This window comes from Epinephelus fuscoguttatus, linkage group LG19 (assembly GCF_011397635.1).
Source record: "Epinephelus fuscoguttatus linkage group LG19, E.fuscoguttatus.final_Chr_v1".
NCBI lineage: Eukaryota > Metazoa > Chordata > Actinopteri > Perciformes > Serranidae > Epinephelus > Epinephelus fuscoguttatus.
This window is the reverse complement of record NC_064770.1, coordinates 14975326-14994907: the sequence shown is the minus strand read 5'-3', so window position 1 is coordinate 14994907 and position 19582 is coordinate 14975326. Positions and strand designations below refer to the sequence as shown.

The window sequence follows — 19582 nt, the reverse complement described above, 5'->3', positions numbered from 1 at the left end:
CAGTGGGGGCGGAGAGCTGCTGACGTCAACTGGGGACATTGTCGGGCGGTGGAAGGAATACTTTGAGGAGCTCCTCAATCCCACCAACACGTATTCCAGTGAGGAAACAGAGACGGGGGTCTCGGGGGCGGGTCGTCCAATTTCTGGGGCAGAAGTCGCCGAGGTGGTGAAACAACTCCGAGGCGGCGGAGCCCCGGGGGTGGATGAGATTCGTCCCGGATATCTCAAGGCTCTGGATGTTGTAGGGCTGTCTTGGCTGACACGCCTCTGCAGCATTGCGTGGACATCGGGGGCAGTGCCTCTGGAGTGGCAGACCGGGGTGGTGGTCCCCATTTTCAAGAAAGGGGACCAGAGGGTGTGTTCCAACTACAGGGGGATCACTCCTCAGCCTACCCGGTAAGGTCTACTCCAGGGTGCTGGAGAAGAGGGTCCAGTCGATAGTTGAACCTCGGATCGAGGAGGAGCAATGTGGTTTTCGTCCCAGACGCACGGAACCGTGGACCAGCTCTTTACCCTCGCCAGGTGCTGGAGGGGGCATGGGAGTTCGCCCAACCAGTCCACATGTGTTTTGTGGATTTGGAGAAGGCTTACGACCGTGTCCCCAGGGGCATCCTGTGGGGGGTGCTCCGGGAGTATGGGGTGGGTGGCCCTTTGCTAAGGGCCATCCAGTCCCTGTACCGAAGGAGCATGAGTCTGGTTCGCGTGGCTGGCAGTAAGTCGGACCTGTTCCCGGTGAGGGTTGGACTCCGCCAGGGCTGCCTTTTGTCACCGGTTCTGTTCATAACTTTTATGGACAGAATTTCTAGGCGCAGCCAAATGGTGGAGGGTGTCAGGTTCGGTGATGGGAGAATCTCGTCCCTGCTTTTTGCGGATGACGTGGTCCTCCTAGCTCCATCGAACAGTGACCTCCAGCTCTCACTGGGGCGGTTCGCAGCCGAGTGTGAAGCGGCTGGGATGAGAATCAGCACCTCCAAGTCCGAGGCCATGGTCCTCAGCCGGAAAAGGGTGGATTGCCCACTCCAGGTCAGGGGGGAGGTCCTTCCTCAGGTGGAGGAGTTTAAGTATCTCGGGATCTTGTTCATGAGTGAGGGTAGGATGGAGCGGAGATTGACAGGCGGATTGGAGCAGCGCCAGCAGTGATGCGGGCGCTAACCGGTCCGTTGTGGTGAAAAGGAGCTTAGCCAGAAAGCGAAGCTCGATTTACCGGTCGATCTTCGTCCCAACCCTCACCTATGGTCACGAGCTCTGGGTAGTGACCGAAAGAATGAGATCGCGAATACAAGCGGCCGAAATGAGTTTCCTCCGCAGGGTGGCTGGGCTCAGCCTTAGGGATAGGGTGAGGAGCTCAGACATTCGGGAGGGACTCGGAGTAGAGCCGCTGCTCCTCCACATCGAGAGGAGCCAGTTGAGGTGGTTCGGGCATCTGGTAAGGATGCCTTCCGGACGCCTCCCTTGGGAGGTGTTTCGGGCATGTCCAACCGGGAGGAGACCTCGGGGCCGCCCCAGGACACGCTGGAGGGACTACATCACCCGGCTGGCCTGGGAACGCCTCGGGGTTCCCGCGGAAGAGCTGATGGAAGTGGCTGGGGAAAGGACTGTCTGGGCTTCCTTGCTGAGGCTGCTGCCCCCGCGACCCGGACCCGGATAAGCGGAGGACGACGACGACGACAACGACGATGAAGAATATATCTTATACTGAAACTGAATATTGCTCATTAGACATTCCCCTAACGAATTACATTTCATATTTAAACACTACAGAGATATCAGCCACGAATTTCAAAAGGACTACCTGAGAGAGGTTCCTCTCTGGGGCAGCCTGAGCGCTCAAACACACGTTTATTATCTATGAGCGCTGACACCGCTAGATGACAGAGGTGTCAGCGCACGTGAGCGCTGACACCTCTGTCATCTAGCGGACCTCAGTCACATTCAACTGGGCTCTATATTAAAACATCGACCACGGGTCTGACGTTTAAACTATGCATGAAAACACTACGTTCTGCGACAAAACAACAGTAACATATCGGTAATTATGGCTTACAATTTCGGCCTTTCCCTCACTTGTCATTTTCCGATGATTGTTGCGAAATGCATGCTGGGATACCTGGCTGTCTGAGGTCCACACAAGTCTGCTCGATGCATTCCCGGTGAAATGGGTGTGGCGAGAACACATCCGGAAATTTGGACTGAACTTGGCTAGATGTGAACTTTGAATTGGAACAGTACTTGGGCTGTGACTGATGACGTGTCACAAGTCCACAAGAACACAAGTCCGCACAAGAACGCATATTGAGAAACAGCTATAGACTTCCATGTAAAATGCTTTTTTTTTCTAATTGCAGGCACTCCAATGCCCCAACGTGTTGTCGTCATACATAAACCACCAAGTACCATTCATGTGTTCCTCGGATGGTCCGATTTCCCATGTCAGGAAGTCGTTCTTACTTCACTGTGTGTTTATGAGCATTTAGGTGGTAATGTGGAGACATCATGGACATTACAAAGAAGATGTGTTGTATTTTATCACTCAAAATGTTTAAAAAACACGTTGTCAACTGTTTCCACTGAAATATTGCTTTACGGCCGGAAACTCATTTTTCCGATTATTCCGACATCACATGAGGCAGCGCCACTGCGCAGTGGTCACATTCAAGATCAACATGGCTAACATTTCCGGCTGATCCAAGAGGTTTTTTTTAACCATATAGGTTAACCATATAGGTTAAAAAGAAATGACACACAGTGCGCCCAAATTCACACCTGTTCGTTCCTCTCTATGGATTTTCTCCGCAACCATTGGCGAGAAGCCACACATATCATGTGAAACAGCAGAACTGTAGCTTTGTCTGACACTTGTTGGTAGTCCAATGTTTTCACAGCGAAAAAAAAATTATAAAGTTACACTAAAATGATGTATAACAGAGCTTTCATACAGCTTTGCACACACATTATTCTTGGATGGATTACTCGCGAATGCAGGGTCGCACAGAAATACCATGCATATCACATGAAAGTGCAGGAGCAGAGCTTTCCACTGATACCACACACATCATTGTGCTGTCATCCCATCACGCTTCAGATACAGATCAATTGTCTACAAAATGAAAACCTGACGAATTTCTTTACAATCCATTATACAGATCTTGTTATCAGTCACTTCATATAGTGAGGAATATCGTATCTTACCACGTCTTAGGCTTGCGTGTGTTTCTCCCTGTCTATCCACATTTGTAGTCCGGCTTTCAGGATGTAAATATCTCCATATTGTCCAGTTGACACTCCATCAAACTTTGTATGACACCAGCCACTTCACCTTTGCGCACCCAGACGACTGTAGCCTAATTATGCATGCATGACAGGGCCATAGTCACCATATACTGTACATTGAGGGGAACATGTGTCCCCCCCAATGCCCAAAATGTCTCCCCAATATATAACTGAAACTGAAAAACAATAACAAAAAATGTTCAGGTCAGGTCAAAGAGCAGTGATACTATGTGATGTGCATTGTATTATGTTCTAGGGTATGCCTGCATTTATTTCTTTAATCAGAACACAAAATTAATTTCCACTTAGCTATAATAAAATGTTTTCTGATTAAGACTGAGAATGACTCAGTGAATACCTTATTTGATTAATGGTAAAACAGGTCTCTGTTTACATTCAAAGGTATTTGTGTGGGCAAACTGATGAAAAGTAGTCTGCTGATGACCACAGTGGATTGTTCAGTCATTGTAGAGCCAAATTAATTCAAATTTACCCATTGAACGGGTTGCCTCAGCCATCGTCACAACAATTGCCCCCCCTGAGAAATTTGGCAGGAGCCGCCACTGCTATGTAACACACCAAAGAAGAGGGGAAACCCTAAAAGGCATAATATGTCTCCTTTAAAACACCTACACAACACACACACACGCACACACACACACGCATGCGGCCCATACACACATCAAGACAACCCTGACACTTTCCCTTTCCCAACCGATTGAAATTGCAAACTTTGAATGAGCATATCTCATGCCCCATATGTCGTAAAGACATGAAACTTTGCACAGAGGTGCCTCTCCGCATGAGGAACAAATTTGCCTCAAGAACCCATAACTTCCAGTATATAGATTTTCCGCCATTTTGATTTTTTTGAAAAACACTTACAATCGATCTTTTCCTAGGAAGTTTGACCGATCTGCATGAAACTCGGTGAACATAATCTAGGGAGCAATATCTAAAGTTCCCTCTTGGCAAAAGTTGGAAAACTTACTTAAACTGAGCTTCTATAAGGCAATGAATATTGCGGAGGGCGTGGCTCATCACATAAAGGTGTATAACATCTCAAGGGTTTCACCGATCACCATGCAACTTTGTAGGCATATGACCACACATAATCTGAGGGGACCCCTCCATTATTAACCCAATCAAACAAAATGGGGGCACTAGAGAGCTAATTTCTTATCTAGGCCTAACCGCCGTATTGATTTTTACTAAACTTGGTAGGTATGTAGAACAGGACGTCTCAAGGTGACTGGAGAAATTTAACTCTAATTGGCAACTGGGTGGCGCTATAACAACAGAAAAATGCTTAAAAATGTCTAAAATGCGACCGATCACTGTGGCTCCCCCTGTGGCCAAATGTTGTTGTTGGTTTTTTGTTTTTTTTTATAATTATTGGTATGACGAAGTCATGGTATGGTATGCTGATGCAACAAGGGCTAGCTATACCATTCCCATGTGAACTACCAGTGCGTCCCACTTTTGAGTCAATACAACATATAAACACTTTAACTATCTGCCTTTCAGCATGCTATCTCAACTACTAATGTACAGTTTTAGCCCACTAACTCTCCCACTATTAGCAATGGTGCTACTGTAGTTTCAGTAAAGCCGTCGTACTATCAAATTCACAAAAACTCTGTCTGAATACATTGCTCTTCTTAATGGGTTCAGTTGACTATTTAATCTGCAATTTCCTATGACCTGTATCCCAAACACACACCATGTGAAACTGTACGTGGGCAACTGTGCACTCAATGGGTATGGACTAGTATACATAAATGTCAGAAAACACACCTGTAAAAATACATTTAAACAACTTCCTTGACCACAGAATCCTCTGCTTAAACAACCAGTTCCACCTATGTCATAACACACAAACACACACACTCATGCTGGAAACACGCACACTGTACACTCTCGTGCACATCACACACACACGCCCTATACACACGTTTCAAAGGGTATATCTTATTTATTTACTTACTTATTTATGAGTACATTGTGCCTTATGAGACATATTCAATCATAACTGGGCAAAAAGAGTAAAATCAGCCTCTTTTTCTCAACATCAAAGTCATTTCACCCTAACTACATCTTTCATGGCTGTATAAAGGAGATCACACTACAACACCTAAAAACATCTGCAAAAACAATCAGGAAAGACACTATCGTGCACCTAAGTTATTTACTGTATAAAGGAAGCAAACTCAATAAGCCCTGATACTCTCCTTCCTTTAAAACACCTTTGAAGTTATGACTGGCCAGTTTTCTTTTTATTTACTACTATTGTATTGAAGAACATATACACATGATGCTGTATGAGACGTATTCACTCATAACTGGGCAAAAAGGGTTAAATCAGCCTCTATTTCTTTTTCACACTAACTACACTTTTAACGGCTGTGTGTCTTTTGACAAAGACAAAGACATGAGTGGAAAAACTGCAAAATGCTTCTATTTTCCCCCAATATCATTAGCTTCTATAACAATATATTCTCCCACTCTAGTCTTGTAGCCTTGTCAAACCCCAGCATGCCTCTTTATCATGCCTCTGTCTATCTTTTTACCCCCATTAACACACCTCCAGCACCAAAAATACAAAAATCTTCTTGACTTGAAAAGACAGCTTCACACTTACCTGTTGTTGACCATGGACCAGAGGAGAGTGGTCAGCAGGGTCCCCAAACAAATAAAAGTGAACATCCAACAGATGTGTAATTTCAAACGCAGTACCCTCATAACTGTCCCCTCCTGCTTACCATTAGCCGTCTTATCTTTTGTTCTCACACTCTATCTCTAAATGCTTTCATTATTTGGTCTCTCTTGCCTTCCTTTGTCTTACTTTACCCAACCCCTCCCTTCACCTCTCCTTGCCACTCCTACTCCTGCTCATCTGGATATTGTTCAATGTAACCTACATGGGAGATGTGTGACACTAAAACCAGTTTTATTATCAATGCAAAGTCTGATTCATTTGGATTCATTTGTAACAAAGTTTCCTTGTGTTATATATTCTTTGATGCTCCCTATGGGTTGGCAGTGGGTTGCAGCCCTAAGCAAAGTTCAAGTGAACCTGAAATCTTATGTATTTTCCAATGCAGACTGCATTCATAAAATAGTAGTATAAGCATTGGCCTGTTAGGTAGGATCTTTTTCTTGACCCATGAGCATCTCATCTTTCTGGTTTTCCAGTTTAGCAGCATGTCCAAAAAAAAACCCCATCCACATACCTTATGATTGGGACTCACTGCCTCCTACCTGGCAGCTGAAAGATTTGCCTGTTTAACAGGAAGTTTTTCTCGCTTATTTGTTTAGACCTGCAGTGTTGGTTACCTGTGTTGAAATAATGCCAACAGCTAGACAAATACTCCTTTATGAGCTCAAACCAGTTGTATTTATCAGGGATACCACACTGTCCACCCTCATCATCCATCTATGTCAATGCAAACAATGTCTATGTTCATACATACATTCATGTGTTTGTGCATTTTGTAAAATGTGCATTTCTTTGAGTGCCATCCTGGTATCCCCTAACAATTTTTTTTGTTTTACATATTCGTTGATGCTCCCTATGGGTTGGGAGTGAGTTGCAGCCCCAAGCAAAGAAGTTCAAGTGTATCAAGGTCTTGTCCACAAGTGAGAGCAAAATGGAGCGTGAGATTGACAGGACAAAATTCCAAATCAGTTTTTTGACTGTGGGCAAAAACGTTATCTGTGAAATTTGATCTGTGGTAGACAGATATTATTCAAAAAGAGCCTGAAAATTATGTTGAGCCTGAAAATGATCACTCTGAAATGACATTTAGTGTCTTTATCCCAGACTAAAAGGGGATTTATGGTTGTGCGCAGACCCTACGATATTAATCCGGACACATTTTCCCCACAAAACACAAAATGCTAACGTTATTAGCACAAGCCAATGGCATTTTAGCAGCTAGCGATCTTTTCATTTTCTCATATAAAACCAGGGACAACAGCAACATTTAACAAAGGTAACGGCACACAGTTTGGCTCCATTACAACTCACAAAGTTAACTGACAAAACAACTGTCTTGTACTATCATGTTTTTTAAAACAAATTCATATGGCATTTTACATGCATTGATTACCCTAGCGGCTGGTGATCTTTCTTACCAGGGACAACAGCAACATTTAACGAAGGTAACGGCACACAGTTATTAAATAAATTAAAACATATACAGCAGATAAAAGTAGAGCATGCTAAAAGTAAATACAACAATAAATAGTATCTATGCAATAATAAATAGTGTCAAAGTTATCTATTAGGCTACCATTCCACTCTAAATAGATTTAAAAATTTCAATATAATCTTAATACTATTTATGCTTATTTCATTATTGTTATTTCATTATTGTTATTATTGGTTTACTTTTTAGTAGCACTGTATTTTCTAAGGATGACTCATTTTAGTAACTATTTACAGTAAAAAAGAAAAAACAAGCAAACAAACAAACAAAAAATTATACACTGGGCCCTCAAAGTGCTCTCTGAAACTACACCTGGCAAAACTTTGTCATAGAGCTAAACCAAATACATCATTTGAAAGGCCTCAACCTGGAGAGTAACATATGTCAGTATGAAGATTCTACATGGCTCCTGCTTTAAAATACTGACCTTTGAACCTTGACCTCAGTGCATGTTTTACTTTACTTTACTGAGTTTATTTGAGCAGGGACAATGCATACTAATCGACAGTAAAACATGCATAAAACTGTAAGTATGCCAGCGTTAGCAAGGTTGCTAGTTTTCAGCTGCAGTCCCTGGGCTAGATGTTAAAGCCAAAAACAAAATATATAAAGACATTTTTAAAACTAGATGAGCAGCAAGTATTTAAAAGGACATCCATGCACTAGACATTCATGCATCTACGCTTAGGACATTCATGCATCTAGTTACACATGCAGTTATGGCTAAATTAAAGAGTGTTATCACTAGATCTAGGGGCAATACAAGGACATTACACAGTCAGGTGACACAGAGTACAGTCGGACTTGCATGTAGATGGTCATGCAGGCAACACACACACACTAAGCAGAGCAGGTAAACATTAGGTACAGGGACAAAGCAAAGCCAGCACACGATCATGCATTGCACAGGCAAACACACAAGGAGACAGTCAGGAACAGTGAGGCAAGCAGCTACGACGGGGTTAGTGAATGATCACACGCCTGATTTTCTAACAACCAGGTTGAAGGTTTGAAGGCTTATAATTCAGCAACAAAAGGGGGTACAGACATGGGACCAACTGTTATAGAGAGCTCTTGACCTCAGCTATCACGTGAGTGTAGTCAGCAACTGGGGGTGCTGTCAGATATGGGTAAAATATGGTTTAAATTAATTTTCACCCATTTAGAAATTAGATATTTAAAATCTGATTACACAAATGTGTTCACCATCCCCTTAAAGTGCAGAGTGTACTCTCAATTCAGTATTTACAACTTCCAAATCTAGGAAAAACACTTATATTTTTAAAAAACTACAATTCCCTAGGACAGCGCCATGCAGCTTGATACATGTCAGCAACGTAGTTGTCGTTCTTCTGATTTGCAAAATTAGGGTTATAAATAGGGTCATAAAAAGATATATCTACTGAATATATCAAATGTCTAGTAAAGCAGAACTAGTAATGACACTGTGCCTAGATTAACTATATTGAGAAAAAATAAGGATGTTGGCTAATTTCAGATATTTTAGTTTGTACTTTAGAAACATAAACATAAAATAGGGCATTCGCGGAACCCATCGGCTGTATTCGGCGTCTGACTTCTGGCAGACGGTGATACAACCGATGGGGGCAGACCCCCAATTTTTTGGCATTCTGGTTTGATTTGGGCAGAGGAGGCGAATTTCCGTTTCCGACTTCCGTTTATAAGTAAATATGCTGAACCATTGCAATGGATTCAGAGTTTGCAGTGACGCCAATTATGTTCTGTCTCGTTAGTTCACCATATGGACTGTTTATCCTGGCAACAACTGCAGCCGACTCAAACATGATTGGTCAATATCACGTGGACTACAAACAGCCTACAACCGGAAACCAGGGATCTTCCGCTCTTCTTCCAGAGGCAAGATCTCCGGTGTGTTACATAAGACAGCAGAATCAACAGTACAGTATACATACATAAACATATATCCACAACCTTACTTTTCAGTCAGTTTATAGATAGTAGTCAGGTATAGACACTTATTCATATGTATGCACACCACACCCACTCTTACTTATTCAGCATGCATCTTTGTATACTACGTCTTTGTTTTTTAATGGGCATACACATCAAAACTAAATAGTATAAAGATTCTGCATTTGGGAAAAGGGAAAATGATTGCTTAGAGGGCGTGGCTTAATACAGTTAATCTAAATGTTTAGACATTTCACATTCCAAACAAAACAAATCATAATAAATCACTAGTATGTTTGAAAGACCTGATTTTTTTCTGCACATACACAGAATTCTGACAAGTTTGCTACCCTGCAACCTTTAGTTTATTCAGATGTCTGTCACAATATGTTTTTAAGAATATGCTAAATTAATTAACTATATCTCAACAAATCTTCATTTACATGTAGCCAAAATTGACAGACATTCTTTGGACACTAGATATCACATTTAAAATGGCATTCAGTTCGGTTTAACAGTGAGCCCAGAGTGACATTTGATAACTTGCTGTAATTCGGACTGTATGCACAGCATCATCATCTAATTTTTAACCAAATGTTATTAAAGTATTTAACAATGCACCCAAAACCAGCAGAAAGAATGATTACTATTTGTTTTTTGCCAACGCTTTACTGTTGTAGTGATCTAAGACTATCAAGAGAAAAAAAAAAAAAAAACAGTTTTGCATGTGACGTTATAGCCGTCAGAAGATGTCTTCCTGGTGAGTGGTTACAAAGGTTGATCTGTGGGAGAATAAATATGAGAGCAACACAGAATACCTGAGAGCCTTACTACATTATATTCCATTTTATTTTCAATTTTCAATATGGTGATTGAATTTTGTGTTTTAATTTACATAAAGACATTTCCACCAAAAATTGTTGCATAAAAACATCACCAGGATGCTGGAAATGAAGTATCAAGTTTCCTGCGGGAGGATCCCCAGACACCCTGCTGAAATGGTGTCCCCACCAATGAAATGAAACACCCTTAGACCTGCTTTCTCTGGAGCTGTACCCACTGATCAAGCTTCTTTTTGCTTGTTCTAACACATCGTGGCCAAACTGATGAATCTGTTGACCTCTAATACAAAAGTATGTGAAAGACTAAATGAGTGAATGGGCTACAACAATTTGTTCTTGTCCAGTCAGCTGACCCTTGTACTGGGAACTACTTTTCACCTGATTTGCAGTCTCCCAGATGAAGCCTGAGCACCCCCTGACTGTGCAGCTGCAACAAGAGGTCAAACTCAGCTGGCATTGAATGGAATCCACTAGCTTTTTTGTCATCATAGTAGTGGTTAGTCAGCGCATAGTGTCCATGTGGGTGATTGCTAAAGGGCCAGAACCCGTACAGATGCACGTTGGTACAGAGTTCCAGTGCAAGGCTAACCATCATTAGTCCACTGCTGAGCCGTGCTTCTCTTAGGCGTCGGGCGCGCCAGAAGCGGGTTAGACACTGGAGGTAATCAGGGTTGAAGAAGACAGACCGTATGGGGCTTCCAAAGTCCGAAGTTGTGTAGGCAGCCCGCAGGCACACAGAAGTGGAGAAGCCAAAGGAGAAGGCGGGAAGGAGCAGCAGTGAGTTGCCGTAGGTACGCAGACTCTCCACAAATGGTCGTCGATACCCATTTAGAGATCCATACCTGAAAATAAACAGAAATCAAGTAACAAGACAAAAGAAACATTACAAGGTCTTCATCTCTTTTGCTTACTTCTTTTTGAGGATTGTTGGGTTTGCTGTCACAAGGTCAGTCTTGATGCCAACATCTTCCTCATAGCCGTTTTTCAAAGGAGGTAGGTTGCACCTGAACAAACAACAACAACAAGATATAGAAATCGTCAAAAGCAATTTTCAATCAAGGGGAATTTAATTATGATGATAAAGGTTGTCATCAGCCTTTCAGTGCACTACAAGAGACACCTTTCTCACCTGATAACAAACTGAGCTGAATCGATCATCTTTCCACAGCTGCTGTCGCTCAGGATCCCTCCATTTCCAACAACAGCACACGTGTCCCGTGTTTTGTTTTGAAAAGGATGCTCCTGGAATGAACACCAGCAGAAAAGGTTTTACAAAATAATTAAAATTTTTGGCACCTCCTTGTTGGCTTCCTTTCATCTCCGCCTGGAAAAGAGTTGAGTCCTGCCTTTCCCATTCTGCCTCTTCGGTCCTTCCCTCAGCCCCATTCTCACTTCCCCATCCCTCATAGTAATTCTCCATTTGTCCACCAGATGGATGTCTGAGTGGACACGTGACCCTTGTCAGAACTTGCCAGACAAAAGCAATGAAATAATCTCAGTGATGAAAAATTTCAGGAACAATCAAGACACCAAACAAGCAGCAGGTGGTAATGATGGTAATATTCATGAGGTCAAACATACCTTTGCGAAGATGCTGAAAATCCACGATGTCACGTTGAGGGATCTCCTCTTGTCCCCGTCGTACACAATCTTGGATCCCACCGGAGTGTTGGCCTGAGTAAGGATGGCCTTGTCAAAACCATTGCACTCAGAGCTCAGCTGTAATCTGGGGAACCCAGAGGTATTTATCAAATAACATACAAGACAGTCAGGAGCGTTGACACTGACTGAGTTTCATCATTAGCAAAATACAGCAGGACCCAAGGTCCTCATCTGACTCATGTAAATTTATTATTAATAAAGACTATCATTTTTAGTTTTCATTTTATGTCAGAAAGCAAATGGACTCAGCAGCAGCTGTTCATTATTGTGCCCCCCCTGAGCATGGTTTAATGTACAGTTCATTTGATCTGCCTTTTAAATCATACTCTTTGTACATTTCCACACTGTTACCATCATATGGACAATTCTTGCCTGTATGAACTGAAGACACTGGAGATACAGCACATCTGTGCATGCATACAGTTTTTTGTAATTCTAGTTACCTATTTTGTTTTGTTTTTTGTTTGTTTGCTTATTTTCCTCATAACATTCCCAATAAAATGAGAAAAATATAGCTGCTGTGCATCTTTAAGGGAAGTAAGCAGGTCAACAGTAGGTGCCACATAAAATTGGTATCCGCTATATGGAGGCTGGGAAGTTTTCAAAGACTCCAATATGTATAAAGAAAAAGATAAAGAAAATGACAAGAAAAAGGAACTGTTATGAATCATCTGGCCTGATCTAAGAAACTGCAACATACACCACAGTAAAACTACTAGGATATGGAAACCGCAATGGATAAACTGTGTTCATACAATCGCTGAGCCACACAGATAGGGAATTGAAAAAGAAGGAGGAGGTTGGGGAAGAAGAAAAGGAAAAGGAAGAAGAGAAGGAGAAATGACAGATCATTAGAACCTTACGTTACATGTTTACAGCCCACAAAGCAAAATGTCTGAGAGAGCAAAAGCATGTTTAATCTGCACCACCTGGAATTTGAACTCACAGCCTTTCAGGAGCAATGGCAAGTTGTTATCAAGCTGAGCTCGCTCACCTGTGCAGAATTGGGAGGTGACTTCACACTACGATACAGCCAACCACCGGGGTGCAGCAATAACAGCCATATGTGTATTTCAAACTGACGTCAGAAATTTAGTTAAAGACAAAATTCTGAAAATGTGCATACTTCATCTAGACAACAGAGAAGATAGCTGGAATGGTTTTTGTTTGTTTGTTTTTTTACACAAAGATTGATTAATCCACATCATCTACCCTGAGAGCAAAATATTTACATTTATTTACACCAGCTTTATGTAGTGAGAGTTTGCAGTGGCTGTTTAATGCATTTTGATGCACTGTAGGCTCAGTTTTTGATAACTCTAAAATCTGGGTCATGGCTTTTTGTAGGACAGCCTGAAGATACTGTGTAGCAAGTTTGATGTGAATTGAACAAAAAGTGCAGGGGAATTACCTGAATTTCTGGTAATTGTACTCCTGCTTCTTCCAGGTTTTAGGATAAATCTCTTTTACTTTTTCAATGGCCTTCCTGTGATACACACATGCAAACACACAAACAAATACATAGTCAGGTGTATAATCTCTGTAGTGTTGACATGACTTGCTCTGATGAAAGCATAAATAATTGTTAATTTCAGTAGAAGCAGTGATGGTGTTTGCTCTTACTCGCAGCGTTTACAGAGTTCGATGGGTGGAGGGTGGCTTTTCTTGTGGCGAGGCGGTCTGTGGGACGTCACATTGCTAAGGAGACCAAAGAGAACATCAAAACAGGAAAAACAGGACAGGTGGGTAAAAGGTTGATGTCAGGAAATCAAACTGATGATACAATTTGCTCTGAGCCCATTGGCACTGACACAAAGCATTCTGGCTTAACCAGTTAAATAATAAAACATTTTGAACAGAATGACATCCACTTGTCAAAGCACGTCATTTCAAGCTTGACATTTCAAGCATAGACTCACATGGTGCCTTATGAAATGTATTCACATGTGTCTGGACAAAGAGAGCCAAATCAGCCTCTTTTTCTCAACATCAAAAGTCATTTCACACTCAGTACTTTTTTTCCACAGCTTTGTGCACTCTGGCAAAGAGTGACGTGTGAAGGTGGACAAAGACTGTCAAAGTGTTCGACAAAAGTGACAAAATCTTCCCTTATTATATCAGCATCTTTTTCTGCTCTGGTCTTACAGTCCTCTCAAACCCAAGCTTTGCCTCTCGATCTTTTGCTCCCATTAACACATCCAGCACACAAAATGACCTCACTGCTATATGCGCTATAGGTGGTTGGGAAAGGTAGCTTCACACTTACTTGTTGTCAACCTTGGACCTGATGAGAGTGGTCAGCAGGATCCCAAACAGAGGAGAGTAAATACCAAACAGCACAGTGACTTTAGAGTCTCTCGCCTCATGACTCTCCCCTGCTGCTGAACTTCACCTGCTAGCACTCTCAACTTTTTTTCTCACACTCTTGTCTCACAAGAGTGTTAATATTTGGCCTTTCTCCTGTTTCATGTTTTATTTTACCCTCCTCCTCCTCCAACTCCTCTTCCTCTGCCACTGCCTCCTCCCCCTATTTCTGCCTGTCTGGTTTGACTCAGTAGCTCTATTTACACCTTGTGTCTTCTTGGTTTTTGAGTTTCAGTTTGCTGTGTTCTTCCCTTCCTGTGTTACTGTGCTGTTTTCCCTCCTTTACCCAGCTACACACCTGTCCTATATTACCCTCATTAGTCCCTACCTGCTCCTGAGTTTTAACTCACCCAATCAGCTCATCACCTCATTCCCCTGAGCTTCCCTCACCCCCTTGTCAGTCAAGTTTGTATTTAAGTCCTGATTTCAAGATTCAAGATTCAAGATCCCTTCATTGTCATTCAGCAAAACATCAGTGATGCAAAGCAGAACAAATTTACGAGCATGGTACAGTTACAAACACAGATAAATAAAAAACAAAAACAGTATATAAAAGAGAGCTTTACAAATAATAGACCTATATATACATACACATATGATTGTGTTATTGCACATACATAAATAAATAATATTGCATAAATTTGGATAGCAGCTGCCTGGCTGTGGACACAAAAGCACAATCAACGGTGTGTTATTTTGTTGAGCAGTCTAATAGCAGCCGGGTAGAAGCTGTTACTGAACCTGACAGTGCTGCTACTCAGGCTGCTGTACCTCCTGCCTGAAGGCAAGAGGGAGAACAGTTTGTTGCAGGGTTGAGTGAAGTCTCTCAGGATGCCGGTCGCTTTAGCCAGTAGGCATTTTTGAGCCAGATCCTCTATAGGTGGCAGTGTGATCCCAATAGTCCTTTCTGCTGTCCTCACCACCCTCCTCAGGGCCTTTCTGTCTGAGGTGTTAGAGTTCTCATGCCAGAGAGAGATGCAGCTGGTCAAAACACTCTCAGTGGTGTCCCTGTAGAAGGTGGTGAGGATGGATGGATGGATTGAGATGAGCCCTCTTCAGCCTCTGCAGAGAGGAGGTGTGCAGGGACAGACAGGTTATTGGCCACATGAACCCCCAGGAACTTAGCGTTCTGTACAGTCTCCACAGCAGTTCCGTTGATGAGGATTGGGGTATGCATGGGCCGTTTCCTCTTGAGGTCAATCACCATCTCCTTGGTTTTCTCGACGTTCAGTACAAGGTTGTTGTTCCTGCACCAGTTTGCAAAGAGCTTCACCTCCTCTCTGTAAGTGTTCTCCTGGTTGTTCTGGATCAGGCCCACCACTGTTGTGTCCTCCGGGTACTTAATGATGTGATTCGTACTCCGCTTCGTCAGGATGAACAGTAAGGGGCTCAGGACCAGTGTTGGGGTCGTTACTCAAAAAAGTAATGTATAACACATTACACATTACTTAGGAAAAAAGTAATCCATTACTTTACTTGATTACTCCCTGGAGAAAGTAGTTAGTTACAATACTCGTTACATTACTAGTTACTCTGTAAAATTGCCTGAAATGCATTGTCACATAATTTGCCAGTTAACGATATAGCATTAAACCTTACATATGTGTAACAATCCTAAGGTAGGTATAGTTAACTAGATGGATATACCCAGAGTCGGCTACACTTATTTCCAGGGCCTTGAAATATTTTTTCAAATTCACAAAATTTCAAGGATTTCAAGGACCCATGGGAACCCTGTTGATTTATCATGTTTTATGTGGCCTTTTGAGACTCCGTCATAAAACATGGTAAATGTTTACCATCTGTGAGCCCCAGGAGAAAAATGTAGGCCTTAGGCCTACAGATAAGTTTAAGTAAGAAACCCAACGTAAACTGCCATTTATTTCTTCTGCTAAATAATGTAATTTAAGGCAAGGAATGATCATGGCATGTAACTATACATGAGCAGTTAATTACCTGGAGTTTTCATTTGAAACAACCCAGTGTTGTATGCAATTCTATATAATAAGGCCATGCCATATCTCAGCATTAACCAATTAATGTAAAATCATATGCCGTTCCCATGTCTGTCCACTAGATTGCTGTAGAAAGCAATGAGTGAACTTAAAGCGATACTCTGCCGTTATTCAATCCATAGCTCTGCTGTCTTAGGTCACGGTATGCTGTCTATAGAACAGCGAGGAGGTTTGGTGCAGCATGGGCTGAGTGCCGGCACGACGGCCAGGGCGAACCCAATCGGGCAACTTTGCTGAAACCGAAACTATGCGGAGTTGCCTGATTGTGTTCGGCTTGTGTTGTGCCAAATTTTCTCGTTCCTTTTCCTAGCGATAGCTCACTGTAACCTCGGACACACCTATGGATTGAGTAACGCCAGAATAGTATGCGGTCCAGTCAAGCCACACAATGGGCTGGACGGGGGAAAAAAAAAAAAAAAAAAAAAAGGACTCTGCGACAGTGGAGTGAGATTTCTTAAACGGGTGTGAGAAAGTGATATTGATGGTGAAAGAGTGACAACCCTGTAAATATGTCTGTTAGGACATGAGTCAGCAAATCCGTGCACCCCTTGAGCACGCACCCTGGTATCATGTCAGGACCTGCAGCTTTCCGTGGGGTGATCTTCCTCAGGATCAGTTGGACATCAGCTGGGTCCAGATGTAGCACCTGGTCATTGTGGTGTGGAGTGGCTTTCATTGCTGGTGTTGTTAAGAACTTCAAACCTGCCAAAATAATTATTTAGGAGGCGTAGGAAGTCAGTGCTATCATCACAGTCCTGGGGGGCAGACCCGTAATCTGTTACAGATTGGATACCCCGCTACAGTCTCTTAGTGTCTCTATGGTCTTGAAAGTGACTCTGTATCTTTTGTCCATGGGCTCGTTTTGCCATTCTGATGGCCTTATTCAGATTGACTCTCTCAGACCTAAGGGCAGTTACCACCTAACACCAGATTTAAAAGCTGAATTTCTTGCTTTCAGCTGGGCTCCAACCTCAGTGGTCATCCATGGTTTCTGAGTTGCCCAGGCTGTGATGGCTTTTGTGACACTGACATCCTCCATACATTTTTGAATGTAGCCTGAGATAGCCTCAGCGTACTCACCGACATCTGTCATCTGATCTTTGGTGGCAGCCTCTCTGAAGACAGACCAGTCAGTACAATCAAAACAGTCCTGTAGTGCTGACATGACTCCCTCCAGCCAGACCCTCACCTGTTTCAAAAAGGGCTTTGTTCTGGTCAGCTGTGGTCTATGCACTGGTGTAAGCATCATGTGGTCAGATGAGCCAAGGTGAGGATGGCGTACTACTTTGAATGCTCCTTTAATGTTGGTATAAGCATGATCCAGTAAGTTGGCTCCCCTTGTCGCAAAGTCCAAATGTTGAGAAAAGTGAGGGAGAACTTTCTTCATGTTTGCCTGGTTAAAGTCCCCAGCAACAATGAATACTCCCTCAGGTTGAGTGGTTTGCTGATTATGGAGCTGTAGAGGATGTTTAGGGCCGCTTTTATGTCTGCATACGGGGGTATGTAAACAGCAGTTATGACTATGACAGAGGGATATTTTCAGTTCAGTTTTTGTTGGATGCTTGATTTGTGTTTGTTGCTTGCTCTTCTGTTTGCTGGTTCCGGTCTCTGACCTGGAATAAACTTCTATTTGCGCTTCAATTGCCTGCAGTCTCCTGCATTTGGGTCAACCTGCTCCACACCTTATGACACATCTGTTAAGCTTGGTCCAGCAGCATCTAAACTAAGCACAAAAAGTAAGTAAAATTTGTGTTTGGTAGATTATTTCTTTGTTGTAACAATGCTTCTTGGCAATAAATCTTATACCACTGGAAAGCCTGTTCATTTCCCTTTTTAAATGGTGCCATATTTGTTAGGAACGTGCATTTGTAGGATGAGCAGCAGAGCTGAGTATGTGGGTTGCGCCCATGAAAAATTGGCCTGACAGCTTTTTATGCTGTTGACTGTTGTTTGGTGGATTGGATGATTGAAGTCTGAAGAAACAAGACATATTGGCAATTTAACAATTTATTCGTTTAACAAACAGGAGCGTGTGGAAAACCCATACACAGCCACAACAGCCTAGCACCTCCTCCTCACGCTGGTCACCAGCCTGGTCACACACTTTGTCGCAAGTCAGCCAACGTGGTTGTGTTGGTCACTCTGGCATGAACAGCACGTCCAAGCTGATCCCACAAGTGTTCAATGGCGTTGAGGTCAGGACTGCTGGCAGGTCATTCCATCCTCTCCACCCTGAAATTCTGGAGGTAGTCTCTGATAAACCCTGTGGGGCGTTGTCATCTTGGAGGACAGAGTTCGGTCCCAGACTGTGGAGATATGGCATTGCCACTGGTTGCAGAATTTCATCTCAACCTCTCTGCATTGAGATTGCCTCTAATGATAACAAGCCTTGTTTTTCCAGTGAGGGAGATGCCATCCCACACCATCACACTGTCTCCGCCAAAAGATGTTACTCTCCGCATCTTCTCCACACTTTGACCTTATGATCCAACTGCCATAGGCACAATCTGGAGTCATCGCCAAGATAACGTTCCTCCACATGTTCAGGTTCCAGTGCACGTGTTGCTGACACCAGCGCAAACAGGCTGATGGTGAAGGGCATTCATGGCAGGCCTCCTGGAAGCCCTATGAGACCAGAAATTGACTACGTGCAATCTGTTCCAGATTGTCTGTGCAGAAAGCTGTCAGCCATATCGTCCTGCAAACCTTGACTAAAAAGAAGCTGTTTGGCACTGGCAGAGAAGATTTGGCAAATTTTTCATGGGCACAGGCCACATACTCAGGTCTGCTGGTCATCCCACAAATGCATGTGTAATTGTGGCGGCACCATTTGGGAAATAAAATTTCCAACGGTGTACGATTTATTGCCAAGAAGCATTGTTACAACAAAGAAATAATTTACCAAACACAAATTTCCTTACTTTTTGTACTTAGTTTATTATTTTCTTATGAGTAACCACTCCAGTGGTGCACAATGGGTGGTTGAAGCTTTGTGTTGAACCATCCAATTTGTCCATCATAGCCACACCAACAAAAGTTTCTTCCAATAACCAGCGTAGAGAAGCAGTAGCTTCAAACAGTTTCCATTTTTAAAAAAGTCCATCTTTAAAAACACCTTTATAAATGGAGAGAGTTTGGATAAATATCTGTAAAAAACAAAGCAGCTTCAATTGCAAGCCCACTTACTCTCCTCAGAGTGTTACACACAACATCCTTCCAAACAACAAGATTGTATTCAGTTGTGAGATATTTCTGTATGAACAGAATATGAAAAGTTGCTACTCTA

General features: G+C 42.7%; 1 protein-coding gene and 1 pseudogene across 5 annotated transcripts in view; both read right to left on the bottom strand.

The window, feature by feature from the left end:
* Positions 1–19582, bottom strand: part of LOC125879981 (alpha-2,8-sialyltransferase 8E-like) — a 107141-nt gene that overhangs the window by 19281 nt on the left and 68278 nt on the right. For 2 of the 5 annotated variants that reach the window (XM_049562180.1, XM_049562182.1), the window contains exon 1: positions 5912–6050. The exons of the other annotated variants lie outside the window; for them this stretch is intronic. In XM_049562180.1, the coding sequence (XP_049418137.1) occupies positions 5912–6012 (101 nt within the window). In that variant the 5' untranslated portion in view covers positions 6013–6050. Of the gene's footprint in view, positions 1–5911; positions 6051–19582 lie in introns of those variants that run through there. 5 annotated transcript variants of the gene reach the window in all.
* On the bottom strand, positions 10328–14283 carry LOC125879984 (alpha-2,8-sialyltransferase 8E-like; annotated as a pseudogene).